Here is a 17568-nt window from a genome sequence, read left to right as displayed (position 1 = left end):
AAAAAGTATGTGCCCAGCATTCCAGAGAGAGAGACGAATTCGCATTTATATGGGACAAAACAACTGCACATATAAAGTAGCCTTGAATAAAATTACACAAGCTAAGAAAAAGAACACTGATCCTTTAGAGAGAGACAACCAAACAGGGGAAGCTACAAAACCGAATCCCAAAGGTCCAATACCATTAACCGCCGTAACCTCGAAGCCCTCTTATAGAGATATATGTGCTGGTGCTTTTACTAACAATTTTAATTTTGAAGAAGATATATCAGAAACTGAAATATCAGAAATTGAAATAGAAGAAAATATACCCAGGAAGCAAAATTTTGAGAGCAAAACCAAATCCAAAAACAAAAAGACCCGCAAGTATAGGAGAAGCCAGAATCACAACAAGAATGCAGAGGAAGTGTCTGATACAGAAACCGTCCCTCCTTCCGGTGGCGGTGACTCTCCTCATCAACGTAAAACACCCAGAGATAGAAAGTCGTTAATAGAAAGGTTTTTAGACAAAATAAAAGAAGCCTTATCCACAGAAGGTGAATTGGAAGATAAAATTAGAGTTTTTGTGGAATTTGTCTGGAGGGAAATAAAACATTTAGTACAGAAATATATAACAATAGAGATGCTGTTAAAGCTGTTAGGAAATCAAAACAATGGCCAGTAACACAATAAAAAAGAACTTAATAAGTATCTACCAATGGAATGCTAATAGTTTGAAACCTAAAGCTAAAAATTTTGAACTTTTATTACACCAAAATAAAATTCATATGGCATTTGTGAGTGAAACTTGGCTTTCCGAAAGGAATGCTGTTAAGTTTAGCGGATATAACGTAGTAAGAGCAGACAGGGACGACTCGTATGGCGGTTTGTGTGCTATTATACACAGATCAATTAAATTTACGCAGAGACCTTATAGTTGCAATACAACTAATTCTCAAATGCAAGTCATGATAATTGAAATATTTAATGTCCCTGGTCTCAAACATATTATATCTATATATTGCCCTCCTTCGGTGACTACTACTCAACAGGATTGGGATACGATCTTCAGTTTATTTAAGTCAGAGTGTCTAATAATTGGAGACATCAATGCTCATCATGCCCTATGGTCGTGCAAATCTGATAGAAAAGGAGAAACTGTATACAAAGCTATGTTTGAAAATGACTTCATATGCCTCAATGATGGTTCGCACACTCGTATTAAATGGGTTAACGGTAATTTACAGACATCTTCACCTGACGTCTCATTTGCTACAACAGACATCGCTACTAATGTTGGGTGGCAGACCACTAACGAAAATTTGGGCAGTGATCATGTGATATTAAAAATGAACTGCGGCTATATCAGATCCAAGTTGTTTGCCAAGAAAAGAAACTATAAGGAGGCGAATTGGGTGGAATACAATAGGGAGTCAACAACGGTGTTTGGAGTTCCAGTCCCTGATGATGTCCAGGCTGGTTACGACTTGTTTATGAAGAACATCCAATCACTGGCAGATAAACACATTCCTTGGATCAAAATAAGCGAGGATCCTGCATCAACGTTTCGACCCAAACATTACTGGGACTCTCAAATATCCAAAGCTGTTGCAGAAAGACGTCTGGCTCTAGCAAGGGTGCGACGTAACCCTACTCCGTCAAATCTTTCTTGCTGGCAAGATAAGGTATCAAAAGCCAGTGCCCTAATAAAAAGGGCTAGATCGAAGGCTTGGAAAGACTTCTGTACGAGCATCGAACATGAAACCTCCGCTTCTGCCATGTGGAGAAAGATGAGATGGATGAAGGGAAACGCTGGAGGATGTGCTGGTGTCGACCCCGACAACGCCAGGAGTCTGCTTCATTCACTAACCCCAGATGGTGCAGTTGAACCGGGCCCATTATTTTCTTACTTGCAACCTTCCATATTAGAAATACCTATCACTCTCACTGAATTTACAAATTGTTTAAAAAAAAAGGACACTTCTCCAGGGATTGACAATATATCATACTCTATGATATATAATCTTTCGAACCAAGCTAAATCATTTCTTTTAAAATTATTTAATCTTATAATTGAGACCAGTATTGTCCCGGATCAGTGGAGAGACGTCCAGATAGTTCCCCTACTTAAGCCGGGAAGGGACCCTACCTTGCCGTCTTCATTGCGTCCAATCTCCTTAATGCCTTGTCCATGTAAGATTTTGCATTTGATTCTTATGAGGAGAATAGAATGGTTTGTAGAGAGCCGGGGTCTCCTTCCCGGCTCATCAACGGGCTTCAGACGATCTCAGTCCTGTTTGGACAATTTATCCTCACTAACATCTGATATCCAGCTTGGATTTAGCAAAAAACAACCAACTGTAGCTTGTTTTCTTGATGTTGATAATGCATACAATAATATAAATATAACTTCATTAATCGCAACTTTACAAAAGATAGGCATAGGTAATAAGATATGTAAATATCTATGGAATTTTCTTTGTGATAGACGTTGTAGAATTTTATTGAATTGTGGAGGCGATCCCTTGATGAGACATACACACCAAGGATTAGCCCAAGGAGATCCTTTATCTCCGCTTTTATTTAATATTGCAACAATGGAAATAGGTAACAATATTAATGAAGTTTGTGTGTCACAATATGCTGATGATTTTGTGTTGTATAAAACAGTAGAGAGAGGGCAGATCATGGACACAGTTGTTTCTCTTCAATCTGCTATTGACTCTATGATTAAGCTTCTTGAGAATGTTGGTCTATGTTTGTCTGAGACTAAATCGAATGTTTGTGTTTTTAAGAGATCAAGAAAAGATATTAATGTGAACATAGATGTCAATGGCAAAGCTTTGAAGGTGGTTTATAGAGTCAAATATTTAGGATTATGGCTCGATTCATCCTTGAGATGGGGAGTCCACATTAATGAGCTCTGTGAAAGCAATTATAGACACATAAATGTTTTGAGAGTTTTGGCAGGACGGTCATGGGGAGTTCACCCTAAACATCTTAGGCGCCTATATATATCTCTTTTGAGAAGCCGCCTGGACTATGGTAGTTTCATCTACGGAAGCTGTGCTAGCTCTCACCTGAAAAAATTAGACATTTTGCAAAATAGAGCCCTAAGAGTGTGCGGTGGTTTCATACGTAGTACCCCGGTTATAGCAATGGAGAGTGAACTCTCCATTCCTCCTTTGGCCGTGCGTCGTTATTGGCTGGGTTGTAGATTTTTGTTAAGAGTGATTTCAAGAACAAACAGCTCCATTGTGACTGCGATACAGAGCATTTTGGCCAGTCGAAATTTATTTACTGATGGAAATTTTCCTCTATTAGCAAGCATCTATAATGAGTGGAAGGATTTGCCTGTGTATCGCAGTGACAAACTGGAAATGTACTCTCTGAGCACTTGGATATCATCTGTTGACGCCAGGGCATGCATAATTGATAAAATAGACGACATTGTTGCTCCTAAGCGACATCTGCAGAGCCAGTCATTAAGAAATAGTACTCTGAACATGCTATGTGTGCGATATAACCAAGCATATAAAATATACACAGATGGTTCAAAGTGTGTTCAGGGAACTGGAGCAGCTATGTTTGATCCACAAAATAACGTCTCACTCATGTGGAAGCTTCATGATGATACATGCGTCATGAGAGCGGAACTTGTAGCCATCAAAGAGGCTTTGAATTATGTTAATAACTTAGGCAATAATTCCCCTGTTGTAGTATTATCTGATTCAAGGAGCGCACTACAGCATCTTAGTCGATGCGTGTCCGGTCAGAGAGGAATGCCTATTGCCTATGAAGCGCTCCAGGTGATTCATGAGATGATCTCTGGAGGCAAGTCTGTTAAAATACAGTGGATTCCTTCTCATGTAGGGTTGGCAGGAAATGAAGCAGTGGATAAGCTTGCGAAAGCCGCTGTAATGGATGGCTCTGTAACAGACACTGTTCCCTTTGCCAGTGAACTTATTCCCAAAATCAAAAGAAGAAGTTTACAGAAGTGGGAATACCATTTTGGTGAACAGTGTGTAACCAGGGGTGTAGGGGTCTGGTACAGAACCATCCAAGCTAGTCCAATGTGGACACCTTGGTTTGACTCTGCCAACCTTACAAGAAAAGTGTTAGTATCTGCTTTCAGGGTACGTTCTGGACACATCCCAACAAACAAATTCTTACACATGATGAGAGTTAAACCGTCACCTCTGTGTGAGATTTGCCGGAAGGTAGATGACTTGTCCCATTTGTTGTTGGAATGTGCTCGGAACTCAGACTTAAGGAGAAGGGTACTTGGGGGTTTGGGCCCCATGCACAATGGCCAGGTCAATTGTTGGCTCTCAGAGCCAACATCTGGCAAAGCCATTTGCATTTACCAATTTTTTAATATGTCCCTTGTGTAGGAAACATGAGCGAGCACCCATGAGGCTGACATGATCACCTGGAGTGTTCAAAGCCTCAAAAAAAAAAAAGAAAAAAAAAAAAAAAAAAAAAAGGAGGTAAATAAAGAGTACGGCCTTTTTCGGTTATGATAATGAGTTTGCATAAATAACATGACTGGCACTAGTAATAGTAAACATTGTGTGAAAAAGAGTATTTTAGCTATTTGTGTTATAGATTATAGAGTACGCCTATATGATATAGATTACAATACTCTGTTTTAGAGTACGGTTGGCAACCCTAGTCACCAGCATTAATATCTGCCACAGCGGAGCGTGCAAAAGTATCTGACACGTCCTTCCGGCCCTAGAAATAGAGTTATATCACTTATTTTATGCATGTTTGTTGTGTCAGATATAATAAAATAAGTCTCACTGATATGTAAAAGTACATTATATTATTGTCCTAAGGATAAATATATGTCTAAGAAAGGTTTCTGATATTTCTGAAAAAAAATTTAAGAATATAAACTTATAGAAAATACAATCATATACCTCAGAGCTAAATACTACTAAATAATAAATCTACTAGGTAACTTAAATAATATTTTTAAATTATAAAAAAAGACCGCCTCGAATCGTTCCTGGCGCAAAGGTGCCCAACACGCTTGCCGCGTTGCCGCGTTGAACGGCGATAGATAGTCTTTGCATCAAGAACAACTTTTTTATTTCAATTCAATTTTATTTCAATTTTTCTTTGTTGGTCTAAGCACTTTCTTTGTCTTTAAGATTCTTGCATACTCTATGAGAAAGTATGGCTTAATATTTAAGCCCTAAATACTTAATTTAAGGATATGTACCTACAAGACAAGAAACCTAAAAACATTACGAAATTAAATGTAAATAAATACATACGAATTAGTAAGCATTTCGGCAATTTCCGGTGAAAGTGCATCTGCTACTCCTTTATATCTGTGTAATCTGATTTAAATACAGAAGAAAGCTGGCAATTAAGACACTAACACTGTATCTCAACATTTTAAAATCATAATGAGCATTATATTACGCTCATCAAAGGAAAAAAATCTAATATTACTACAAAAATATTTGCGGACATTCGGCCAATTTGACAGCCGAGGGGGGAACCTTGGGCAAGCGAGCCCCCCTCAGCCCGAGCGTCGACCGCCGGACGACCGAGCCCATTATAAATTGTTAAAGTATAAGAAATAAACGCTCAAATCTAGTCAAGATCAAAATCCCGGAGTCCCGGATTCTCAGCTCGGATTACGTTCGTCACTAGTTATGTCAAAAACGATAAACACGCTTAGTACGTAGAAAATTTACTCAATTGATAATCTATCACTATAAAAAAATAAAAGTAAAAACCACCTTGTTCCTGCATGATAAAGCCTAATTTCGTGTAACTTTATGTGTAATAAAAGACAAGTAACGGCTTTATTTACTCCGTCAGAACAGATCAATCAAAAAAAGACGCGTCTTCGGTTCGATTTTTGTTTATTTATTTTTATAGTAATAACAATATCTATTTTATAGGAAAATGTTCTTAAACGATACACTAATTTGGATAATCTAATACACTATCATGTTACCAATACAGCTGTAGAATAATAAACTAAATTAATTTAAGAATCAATTTTGGTATACAACTTTTTTGTAAAAATCTTTCATTATGTCCCAGTTATTTTTATGTAGAGTGTGTTTAGCAAGCGATGTAACTGTCTACAACATATTAAACTCGTACTTACAAGAAATCTATGAAAAATTAACCCAGATACCGGTAAGTGCGCATAAAAATGGTGGTAATTTGTTCATATAATCAATCAATAAATTGATTTACTTTTGTACTGCTGATTGGGGATTGCGCAGCAGGATAATCTTCTAATATTGTACTTATATCATTTTTAGGATTCCACGCTTCAGAAGAAAAATAAGGAACCATCATATGTTTTTCTATCAATGGAAAACCCTGTATATGTTATAACATATAGAACCCATCCTATGCATGTTGTTAAGCTCTAACAGTTCTAGCTGTTTCATGGTTTCAGTCGAAACCCATTCTTTGATATGCACCATTCTTTTTGTTTATTCTTCTGTCCCAATGTTCAAGAGACAACATTGATAGTTTCTTAAAAAACATATTAGGCTACAAACATGCTAAGGAGATAGTCCACAAAATATAGGGCTTGTAACAATGACAAAAATATATGCTCAATAAATAACTAATTCTTTTTCAAAGTTGTCCAGGGAACGTCGTAACCATGGCAATGAGGTACAAAAAAAAGTTGATCGACTCAACCTCTTGCCATATAATGCCTGAAGCCATCAAAAATATGTATTATCATTCCAGTTCCACCCTGATGATGGCAAACCGCACACAGTTTGCTGCATGTGTGTCCATTTGCTCCGCAGCAGCTACCAGCTCTGGGTTAAGTCCATGACAGCAGACAGGCTGCTCAGTTGCCTGCTTACCAGAGGCGACGAGGTTAGAAACAGAGGCAAAGAATAAATTAGAAGCAAATACTTTGCTCCCTTAAGATAGCTATACTATATCCATGCAACAAATGTGCATCCACAGCGTAAGAACATACACACATCACATCACACAAACCCATCTACCAACCAACACTACACTGACGCGTTTCAATCTCAACCAGAATTTATCCTCAGAGCAACACAAGCTTTCACCACGCTACTGCTACTGTGTGTGTAGCTCGGTGATTAGTTTCAGTTCATTTATCTTCCATTAAGAAATAAGATCCTGTTAAAAATTTAATTTTTATTTTAATACAAGCTTTTTTTGCTGACTGTACTTGCATTGTCATTTAAACTGCATACCCGTACCAAATTTCATTTGTATTTTATTTTATTTTATTTGTGATTATATTATTACGAAAAAATGACTTTCTGCCAAGTTTCTTGCGGCGCATTCTTCTTGGCAATGATGGTCTTTCCGAAAGCGCCGGTAGTTTAAAAAATGACGTGTAAAAGTGCCCATTGTACTATTAACCCTGCGGAGACGATCGTGGCAGGTACCAATATGTCACTACCAGTACCAGTCTACCAGATTATTATATCGACGGGTGAAAGGCTATTTGTATTAAGCGACACTTTGGGCGATATTGAGTTATATATATCATTGCAATCAGCAGATTTTTCTGCGTCGATTGAGCTGGGTTTGGTAAAGATCTGAGCACTTTTTTGGCGCTTAAACCGGTCATAATTTGGGGACTAATTCAGAACATCAAAGTATGAAGTGCCATTAAATTTGCCAGTTTCAAGTAACATTTGATTTAAGCTATATGAGGCTGTGATGGTTTTCCGCTTAAACTGTTCTTATCTTCCTTAAACTAATACGCAAAGTAGCTTAAAACATTTTTCCTATATTTAAAGTTTACTAACAACGTCAGTTAAAGCATGTAGCTTTCCACAAAAAATCAACCAACATGTCGCTTAATACATTTAGCCTGCACCTAAAACAAATAAAGCATGTCACTTGAACCATTTTGTTCTCACCTAATTTTCATACCACATATCGCTTGAACCATTTTTAAACGATGTCAAATTTAGAAAACGATGTTGCTTCAGCATTTTATATCCGAATTTTTTTATCCTAGCTAGTCATTGCAAGCGTTGAAATATTTTACTAAAGTTATTTAAACCTATACAAATCAATATGGATAAAAATACGTTGTGTAGGTTAAAGCATAAAACTTAACTTCACTTACCCTAACTTCATGTCATGACGGTTAAATACACAATGACAGGAAATACTGTAGAAGAATTTATCCCTATTATTTCTAAACCGAAATTGCTTAATAATGCAAAGTATAAAACATCTCTCTCTATAACTAAGGTTAAATAAAATGACCTAAAGAAAATGTGCGATACCGAGAACGAGAGTTATACCGAGAGGTTTTTCATCAAGAATATTTAAAACTTATGTGTAGATCACATTGATAATAAAAAATGCTATTTACTCTTAAACTACTACTAAGTCTCAAGCAATCTTAGCCCTTATAATTTTCCTTGTAAATTTGATGTACTTACTACCAAACTGAATTTTTTCAAAAATTTTCACTCAACAGTTTAGATTTTAGAGGAGGGGGACGCTCGACTTTAATGAAAATTCGCAATTTGTTGAATATTTTGCAAAAAGATAAGTGTATCGAAAAATTGTTAAGGCAACCCCCAATGGTTTTAAAAGACCAATCCAACGATACCCACACTATAGAAAAAAAAAACACCCCTTCTTTACGTCTATGGGAGGCAACGAAAAAAATTTTATTTTTGTTTTTTTACTCCTTCGTCGGCGTGACTGATATGCGAAACTATAAGCGAAGCGAAACTATAAATGCAAACTTTTAATAAAAAGCCGAAAAGAAATGGTCGGCTTGTATTTTTGTTCATATAAACTTAACACAAAGATGACAGGTTCTTCAAATTTTTTTTTTATATTTACACCATAATACTTGCAGTCAATCTAGTTAACTTTGAGTTTGCCTTTGAAATGTCGACAAACTTTTAATCGAATATCAGTTAAGAGTCAATGTTTCCTATTTTTTCATTTTATCGAATATTCATTACCTCGAATGATTAAAATAAGTATTTTTAAATTAACGATTTTTAATTTCTAGTTTATTTGGCAGAACTTCATTTCATATTTTATTATTTCATACTTTTTGAATGAATTTTATTTATTTTTGTAGGGATTTATTTTGGTTGGGATCGCAGTTCTAACGTAACCTAACCAACTTTTCTGGTAGCGACTTATTTTTATTGGGGTCGCAGTTCTAACCTAACCTACTTTCCTGGTATCAATTTATTTTTGTTGGGGTCGCAGTTCTAGCCTAATCTAACCTACTTTTTGGTAGCGATTTGTTTTTGTTGGGGTCGCAGTTCTAACCTAGCCTAACATACTTTTCTGAAAGCGATTTATTTTTGTTGGGGTCTGGGTTCTAACCCAACCTAACCTATTTTTCTGGTACCGGTTTATTTTTTTGGTCACAGTTCTAACCTAACCTACTTTTCTGGTGGCGATTTTTTTTGAAGTGATAGTTCTAATCTAACCTATTTTCTGGTGTTTTATAAGATATAAACAGCGATGTTTTGTTTTTCTGTGTCATGAATAGTTGATGAAATATATTTTTAAGCAAATAATATTTCTTGTACTGCTGTTCTAATAATTGTTTTAATAAGTAATGAATAGTCGATGAAGTGAAATAACTCCAAGAGAAAGAATTAGTATTGAATATTCTATGAATAGATTTCAATGAAATGACATTCGATAGATAGTTAATCAAGTGGCACCCCTAACTTTGATTATAATAATTATATTCTGCCTAAACATAGATACATACTACTACTACTATTTCATCGACTAAAAATGTTGCCAATTTAAAGTATAACCGTAGGAAAGCTTGGCTAGTTAAATTCTATTTTTTTTCTTATATGCCCTTATATTCAAAGTTGGCCAGATTTACTTGTAATAACAATTATTATAATTAAGCTTTTGAAAAACAAGATAAGTACTTTGTTAGTAAAGTTTTAAATTACGGAAGTTAAGTGTGATTTGATTAGTAGTTATAATTATTATTGTTACAGGTGCCAGTTTGGTAAAATAATTAATAATTTACATACTTAGTTCCTAAACCAAACCAAAATTAAAGCTGAAGTTGTTTACTTTTGCGAAAAGTAAAAACATTTTTGATTTATAATTTTACTTTTTTTATTTTTTTACTTGTAGACTTGATTCATATCTCTAAATACTGGAGTATCAACCGCCTACATCTAAATAATTCGTGAAAAATCTGTGATTTCAAACAATCCCGTTATTAATAAGCATGTGTCTTCAATCAATATGAACTTCCCCTATTTTTTTACAAATAAGGCATATAAACTAATTTGCTTTGCACCGTTTGGCTTGTGACATGACGCTTGATTCATTTAGCTTTACTCTGAAAGATAACCATCGATACACTTCAACCATTTTACCTGCTTCTGCAAGCGGAACCTGGTGTTCGTTAAAACAATTATCCTGACTCTAAAAAGTGGCTACTTTGTATGAAGCGACGTTTATTTTAGGAAATAATAGGTTTTTTTTATAACACCTAAACTGATTTTGAAGCATGCAAAATGAAATCCAGTGCTGGCACTATTCTATAAATATAACCATTTGTTTTATTTTTATGATTTTTTTTCTGAAATTTTCAACTTTGATTGCTTCTCCTGTAAAATTCGAAAAATGTCGCTTAATACAAATAGCCTTTCACCCGTCGATATTGTCATCAAAATTTACATAAGTATGTCAAATATCAAGTTAATTGGACCACTGGAAGTGAGTCAAATTTAGCTTCCAAGATATGACCCAAATAAATAAATAAACAGGGCAAGCTAAGAAAAGCTTGTAAAAAATATATTACCTACTTAAATTTCTAAAAAATAAAACAATAATTTATTAAAAAGTATTGTTTTGTTTTTCTATCATCATTTGATTGTTATTTGTATTTCCAGCTCTCAAGAAACTCCATCAAACAAATAGATAGACAAGAGCACAAGCTGGCAGTGAGTCTGTCCGTCTCTAAGCAGGTCGAGGTGCACATAGAACCTACAGTCACTGAAGTCAAGGATGAGGTGCTGGTCAAACGTGAGAGTGATGATTTAAAAGAAGAATTCACAGGTATTATTGTGGTGTGACATATATAAGTAGCATTTGAACCACGGCTTCACACTGACACATTATTATTGCATATTTTGACAGACATGTTTACTATTAATTTCAGTCGAAAATGGTACAAAGTAAGTTCATTTTTTCTAGTGCCTTTTTTTCTAATGTTCGGCATTTAAACCGAATTTCGGCCGAATTCGGAATTAATTATCGGAATATTTTTTGATGAGAATCGGTACATTTATTTTTTTCAGAAAACCTGTGGTATAATATCATTTATAATATGTTCTTGTATGATTCTATCTCCGTTGGTTCTCCAATAAAGTAAAACAAAGTAAATGCCGAATATAAAACTAAATTCAACCCATCCCTAGTAAAAATATTAAATATTAGATTTTGCAGCTGAATGGATTAGTGTCCTAAAAAATATAGTTTTACTTGTAGGCCTACTTTTCTATTTTTTTAAGGTTTTAGTCTCGGTTTAGTTAAGAAAAAAAAAATTAACTGGAAAACCGTAAAAAATACAAAAACCAGCAAAATTTCCGAGATTGGGTATCATTATATCTGTATTTGTAGTGTTTAGCTAAGCATTATTTTTTTAGGTTTTTCGTCGGATAATGAAAGTCGCGCGTCTGTAAAAGAGCCAGAAGTACAGTCGGACTCTGAAGACGACATCCCGCTGCAAGCCATCAGCGCGCAAAACAAACTGCGTACAGTCAACAAGAATAGTGACAAGGAGTTTTTGAAAGGTGAGTAAAATGATATAAAAATATATACTAGTCCAGCGCATACTAGTTTTAAATTGTGCTAGACCGGGACTAGTCCAGGTTGTACTAGACTAGGGTGTATTAGTGTGGAATGTACTACTCTAGAGTGTATTAGTGTAAGATACTAGTCTAGGTTGTGTAGGATATACTAGTCCAGGTTATACTAGACTACGGTATATCAGTGTGGAATGTACTACTCTAGGATGTATTAGTGTAAGATACTAGTCTAGGGTGTGTAGGATATACTAGTCCAGGTTATACTAGACTACGGTGTATCAGTGTGGAATGTACTATTCTAGGGTGTACTAGTCCAGGGTGAATTAGTATGAAGATGTACTAGTCTATGGTGTATTAGTGTAAGATGTACTAGTCCAGGATGTATTAGTATAAAGATGTACTAGTCCAGGGTGTATTAGCATAAAGATGTACTAGTCTAGGGTGTATAATTATTAGTGTACTAGTCTAAAGTACTATTAACTATAACTAGTATGTTAAGGGTTTGCTAGTCCTGGGTGTACTAGTTTTGAGTAACTGCGTATTTGACTATTATTTAGAGAATGTACACCACTTCTCAGGCTTCAAATCAGGCTACGCCCGCGAGCTGCTGTTAACCAAGGAGCAACAACTCCAGGAGTTGACCGACCGCGCGTCCTCCGCCAACTACATGAACGCGCCGTTCAAGTGCGAGCTGTGTTGCCGGGGGTACGTCGACGCCACGGCGTTCGATAACCACAAGGAGAAGCATGATGTTGTGAGTATTACGTCTATGTGTAGAACGAAAAAAAAATTGCAGGCAAAGGTTATAGAGACGAGCACACAGTTTATTGTGATTTGACATAAATAGTTATTTGTGTCACAAGGGAGCAAAATGGTGTATTTACGGCGAGGGCGTACATTGAATCCAGAATGTAGCGAAGGATTCTAAAGTAGAATCCTGAGCGTAATGAGGGATTCAAGTGTTAACGCCCAAGATGAAAATAATTTTGCTCCCGAGTGGCTCATACAACTTTTCACACCGAGCATTAAGAAACTTGAAAAAGAAAAATCTAAATATTATTGAAGAACAACCAGCATAGAAAATGGCGTGGCTTTACAATTATCAATTTAAAAAAATGGCATTTGCAATTAAACGCTTAGAAAAGCCTTGAACAGAAAAGTTGCACTTTGCTCCCTCTTGACAGGGAGGAAAAGTTACTTTTCTGAAGGAGAGGTGTGAAAAATAAGTTTAAATTCGTATCGAGAGATATCCGGCGGACCCGAATTAGGCAGGAGCTACCTTGGGGCCCCCTACTATGCCGACAAAATGGTACAATCAGAAATTTAAAAAAAATTTTTTTAGAGCACTCCCATGAACGTAAAGTGGGGGTGATTTTTTTTTCTTATCGAACCTTGTAGTGTGGGGTATCGTTGGATAGGTATTTTAAAATCATTAGGGAGTTGTTAAGCTAAGCTCTTAAATTAATGATGATGATGATGATGAGGGAGTTGCTAAAACAATTTTTCGATTTAGTGATGTGTTTGCAAAATATTCAACTTTAAAGTGCACATTTTCATTAAAATCGAGCGTCCAATCCCCTCTAAAATCTTTGGGTGAGCTACGCGGTTTATTTTAATTTTGTGAATATTTTGCATTACCTGAAATTAAATTATGGCAGTTATGCGTTACGGGGCAATGATGTCTGTGTTTTGAGAAAGTTTTGTCTTTCGAAACCTTTGTCCTCCCTTTTTTCCGAACAAAACGGGGACTATGCAACACTCTGGCATGCTCGATATTTTTATGCTACGGTTTTAAGTTGTATTAAATATGATTTTAATCTAAACTTTGTTTTCACGCCCGTAATAACAGACTTTGAAAGCCATACTTAAAAACCTCACGCAACAGTGCGCCATCTAGTGAGACAAAAAACGATAGCCCTCATTCTTCGGGCTAGATCTGCAACGTATCTGTTGTCAACAGAAGAGCGGTAGCCACGTGTGCCCGTATGCAGCATGCGCTATAAGACGGCGCGCAAGTTGCGCGCGCACGCCGTCACCGCGCACGAGCGCCGCTACCAGTGCAACGCATGCGCACACCGCTCGCACACCGCGTGAGTTTAATATAGGGACAGGATAACATAAAGTACAATTCAATAGAATCTGTCAATTTTCTACATATTTAAGACACCCTATCGTGGGCACACTTGATTATATATGTCCCTGTTGTTGCAATTATGATCTAAAAGGAATCAAAAAAGAATAATAGTCACATCACAAAGCCTAGGCAGCCCGGTGTTTATATTAGTAGGCTGGAAGTGTCTACAGGATTGTCAGATTCTATTGAATTGGAATTTAACGCTAAGGTGATTAAACGAGCTAGCTTGACGATGTTGATGATATAACGTTTTCATCTCTCCTGTTCGGAAAGTTTAATTTTCATGGGCAGATAGCCGGGTGGAAAATTGCGTTTTCATCTCTAGGGCGGAAAGTATTTTTTTTTAATATTTCGATTAGCCACGGAGTCGAAGATAATTGAGTTACGTCAATGACACTTTTTTCACGTTTCGGCATGGCCATCTAGATACACGTCGTGACCAAGGAGCTTATATATCCGTTTGAAACAAGAAATTTGACTTTTATTATGTCACGAATATATTCCATCTCTTTCTTTACTTAGGTTAAGAAAGAGATGAAATATATAAATAAGTAACAAAGGTCAAACTTCTTCGTTCGGCGTTCAACCTCCAGTTTTGTATATAAGCTCCTTGGTTGTGTCGTGACCAATTCGATTTTTTTTTATAGTCGGTCGTGGCAATAAGTGGCCAGTGCGAAAAGGTTGGAGGTTGTATATCAGTAAATTTCATTTATTAATATTCTCATTTTTCTTGTAGTATTTTACTTTCCTCACAGTCGAAATGAAAAGTATAGTGTCTAACTCGGGTAAAATTACCCATTTCCCCTCGAACTATTGGCGCTCTCACTTCGTTCGAGCGCCAGAAATATCTCGGGTGAAATGGGTCACTTTCCACCCTTGGTTATCAATCTACTATTTCATGGGCAGATGAGCCGGGTGGAAAATTGCGTTTTCATCTCTAGGGTGGAAAGTATATATTTTTTTTAATTTTTCGATTAGCCACGGAGTCGAAGATAATTGAGTTACGTCAATGACACTTTTTTCACGTTTCGGCATGGCCATCTAGATGCACGTCGTGACCAAGGAACTTATATACCTACAACACGGAGGTTGAACGCCGAACATCCGTTTGAAACAAGAAATTTGATCTATATTACGTCACGAACATATTCCATCTCTTTCTTTAGTTAGGTTAAGAAAGAGATGGAAGTAATTCGTGAAATGTGAAAGAAAGAGATAAAGGTCAAACTTCTTTGTTCGGCGTTCAACCTCCAGTTTTGTATTTAAGCTCCTTGGTCATGACCAACTCGTTTTTTTTTTTATAGTCGGCCGTGGCAAGTGGCCAGGTCGAAAAGGTGCCGTTGGAGGTTGGATATAAGTAACTTCAATTTCTTATTATTCTCATTTTTTTTGTAGTATTTTACTTTCCTCACAGTCGAAATGAAAAGTAGAGTGTCTAACTCGGGTGAAATTACCCATTTCCCCTCGAACTATTGGCGCTCTCACGAATCTCGGGTGAAATGGTTCACTTTCCACCCTTGGTTATCAATCTACTATTTAAACTTTCGAGATTTGTAATGTGGTCGGAACGTCGAGGTAAATATTACTCGTGTGTTTTGGCGTGATAAGTCCCGTTTGTGGTATTTTGACTGTGGATGATGATGATGATGGTGATAATGATTATCCAGTAGCCAAGCCCGCGAGCACGAGAAATGGCACCGCGGGCACCTGTACTCGTGCCGGCTGTGCGGGCACCAGTCGCGCAAGTCGACGTCGCACCTGACGCACATGCGCGCGCGGCACCGCACGCCGCACGTCTGCGCGCGCTGCGGGCGGAGCTTCGTCGGCGCGCACGGCCTCAGGATGCACGCCAGCAAGGCGCATCGGGGGGAACAGGTAACACAGTAACACACACGCGCGCGGCACCGCACGCCGCACGTCTGCGCGCGCTGCGGGCGGAGCTTCGTCGGCGCGCACGGCCTCAGGATGCACGCCAGCAAGGCGCATCGGGGGGAACAGGTAACACAGTAACACACACGCGCGCGGCACCGCACGCCGCACGTCTGCGCGCGCTGCGGGCGGAGCTTCGTCGGCGCGCACGGCCTCAGGATGCACGCCAGCAAGGCGCATCGGGGGGAACAGGTAACACAGTAACACACACGCGCGCGGCACCGCACGCCGCACGTCTGCGCGCGCTGCGGGCGGAGCTTCGTCGGCGCGCACGGCCTCAGGATGCACGCCAGCAAGGCGCATCGGGGGAACAGGTAACACAGTAACACACACGCGCGCGGCACCGCACGCCGCACGTCTGCGCGCGCTGCGGGCGGAGCTTCGTCGGCGCGCACGGCCTCAGGATGCACGCCAGCAAGGCGCATCGGGGGAACAGGTAACACAGTAACACACACGCGCGCGGCACCGCACGCCGCACGTCTGCGCGCGCTGCGGGCGGAGCTTCGTCGGCGCGCACGGCCTCAGGATGCACGCCAGCAAGGCGCATCGGGGGGAACAGGTAACACAGTAACACACACGCGCGCGGCACCGCACGCCGCACGTCTGCGCGCGCTGCGGGCGGAGCTTCGTCGGCGCGCACGGCTCAGGATGCACGCCAGCAAGGCGCATCGGGGGAACAGGTAACACAGTAACACACACGCGCGCGGCACCGCACGCCGCACGTCTGCGCGCGCTGCGGGCGGAGCTTCGTCGGCGCGCACGGCCACGCGGAGCACGCCAGCAAGGCGCATCGGGGGGAACAGGTAACACAGTAACACACACGCGCGCGGCACCGCACGCCGCACGTCTGCGCGCGCTGCGGGCGGAGCTTCGTCGGCGCGCACGGCCTCAGGATGCACGCCAGCAAGGCGCATCGGGGGAACAGGTAACACAGTAACACACACGCGCGCGGCACCGCACGCCGCACGTCTGCGCGCGCTGCGGGCGGAGCTTCGTCGGCGCGCACGGCCTCAGGATGCACGCCAGCAAGGCGCATCGGGGGAACAGGTAACACAGTAACACACACGCGCGCGGCACCGCACGCCGCACGTCTGCGCGCGCTGCGGGCGGAGCTTCGTCGGCGCGCACGGCCTCAGGATGCACGCCAGCAAGGCGCATCGGGGAACAGGTAACACAGTAACACACACGCGCGCGGCACCGCACGCCGCACGTCTGCGCGCGCTGCGGGCGGAGCTTCGTCGGCGCGCACGGCCTCAGGATGCACGCCAGCAAGGCGCATCGGGGAACAGGTAACACAGTAACACACACGCGCGCGGCACCGCACGCCGCACGTCTGCGCGCGCTGCGGCGGAGCTTCGTCGGCGCGCACGGCCTCAGGATGCACGCCAGCAAGGCGCATCGGGGGGAACAGTAACACAGTAACACACACGCGCGCGGCACCGCACGCCGCACGTCTGCGCGCGCTGCGGGCGGAGCTTCGTCGGCGCGCACGGCCTCAGGATGCACGCCAGCAAGGCGCATCGGGGGAACAGGTAAACAAACACACACCGCGCGCGCACCGCACGCCGCACGTCTGCGCGCGCTGCGGGCGGCGCTTTCGTCGGCGCGCACGCCTCAGGATGCACGCCAGCAAGGCGCATCGGGGGAACAGGTAACACAGTAAACACACACGCGCCGCGGCACCGCCGCCGCACGTCTGCGCGCGCT

General features: G+C 40.3%; 3 protein-coding genes across 5 annotated transcripts in view; 1 reads left to right on the top strand and 2 right to left on the bottom strand.

Annotated features, from left to right (window-relative positions):
- The window catches only part of LOC141444833 (uncharacterized), a 337995-nt gene that overhangs the window by 286907 nt on the left and 33520 nt on the right, over nt 1–17568 (bottom strand). The window lies entirely within an intron of this gene.
- The window catches only part of LOC141444837 (uncharacterized), a 38648-nt gene that overhangs the window by 9818 nt on the left and 11262 nt on the right, over nt 1–17568 (bottom strand). Inside the window, exon 1 of one of the 2 annotated variants that reach the window (XM_074110549.1) lies at nt 5265–5516. The exons of the other annotated variant lie outside the window; for it this stretch is intronic. The gene's annotated coding sequence lies outside the window, so the exon portion shown is untranslated. Of the gene's footprint in view, nt 1–5264; nt 5517–17568 lie in introns of those variants that run through there. 2 annotated transcript variants of the gene reach the window in all.
- The window catches only part of LOC141444512 (uncharacterized), a gene marked incomplete in the record, with an annotated part of 19762 nt that continues 7877 nt past the window's right edge, over nt 5684–17568 (top strand). Inside the window, 7 exon segments of the mRNA XM_074110061.1 lie at nt 5684–6147; nt 6718–6852; nt 10881–11046; nt 11637–11783; nt 12377–12552; nt 13770–13888; nt 15600–15807. Of these exon segments, the coding sequence (XP_073966162.1) occupies nt 6040–6147; nt 6718–6852; nt 10881–11046; nt 11637–11783; nt 12377–12552; nt 13770–13888; nt 15600–15807 (1059 nt within the window).

The sequence above is a fragment of the Choristoneura fumiferana genome, chromosome 30 (genome assembly GCF_025370935.1).
Source record: "Choristoneura fumiferana chromosome 30, NRCan_CFum_1, whole genome shotgun sequence".
NCBI lineage: Eukaryota > Metazoa > Arthropoda > Insecta > Lepidoptera > Tortricidae > Choristoneura > Choristoneura fumiferana.
Note: the sequence above shows the minus strand (reverse complement) of the source record. Positions and strands in the feature narration are given on the sequence as shown.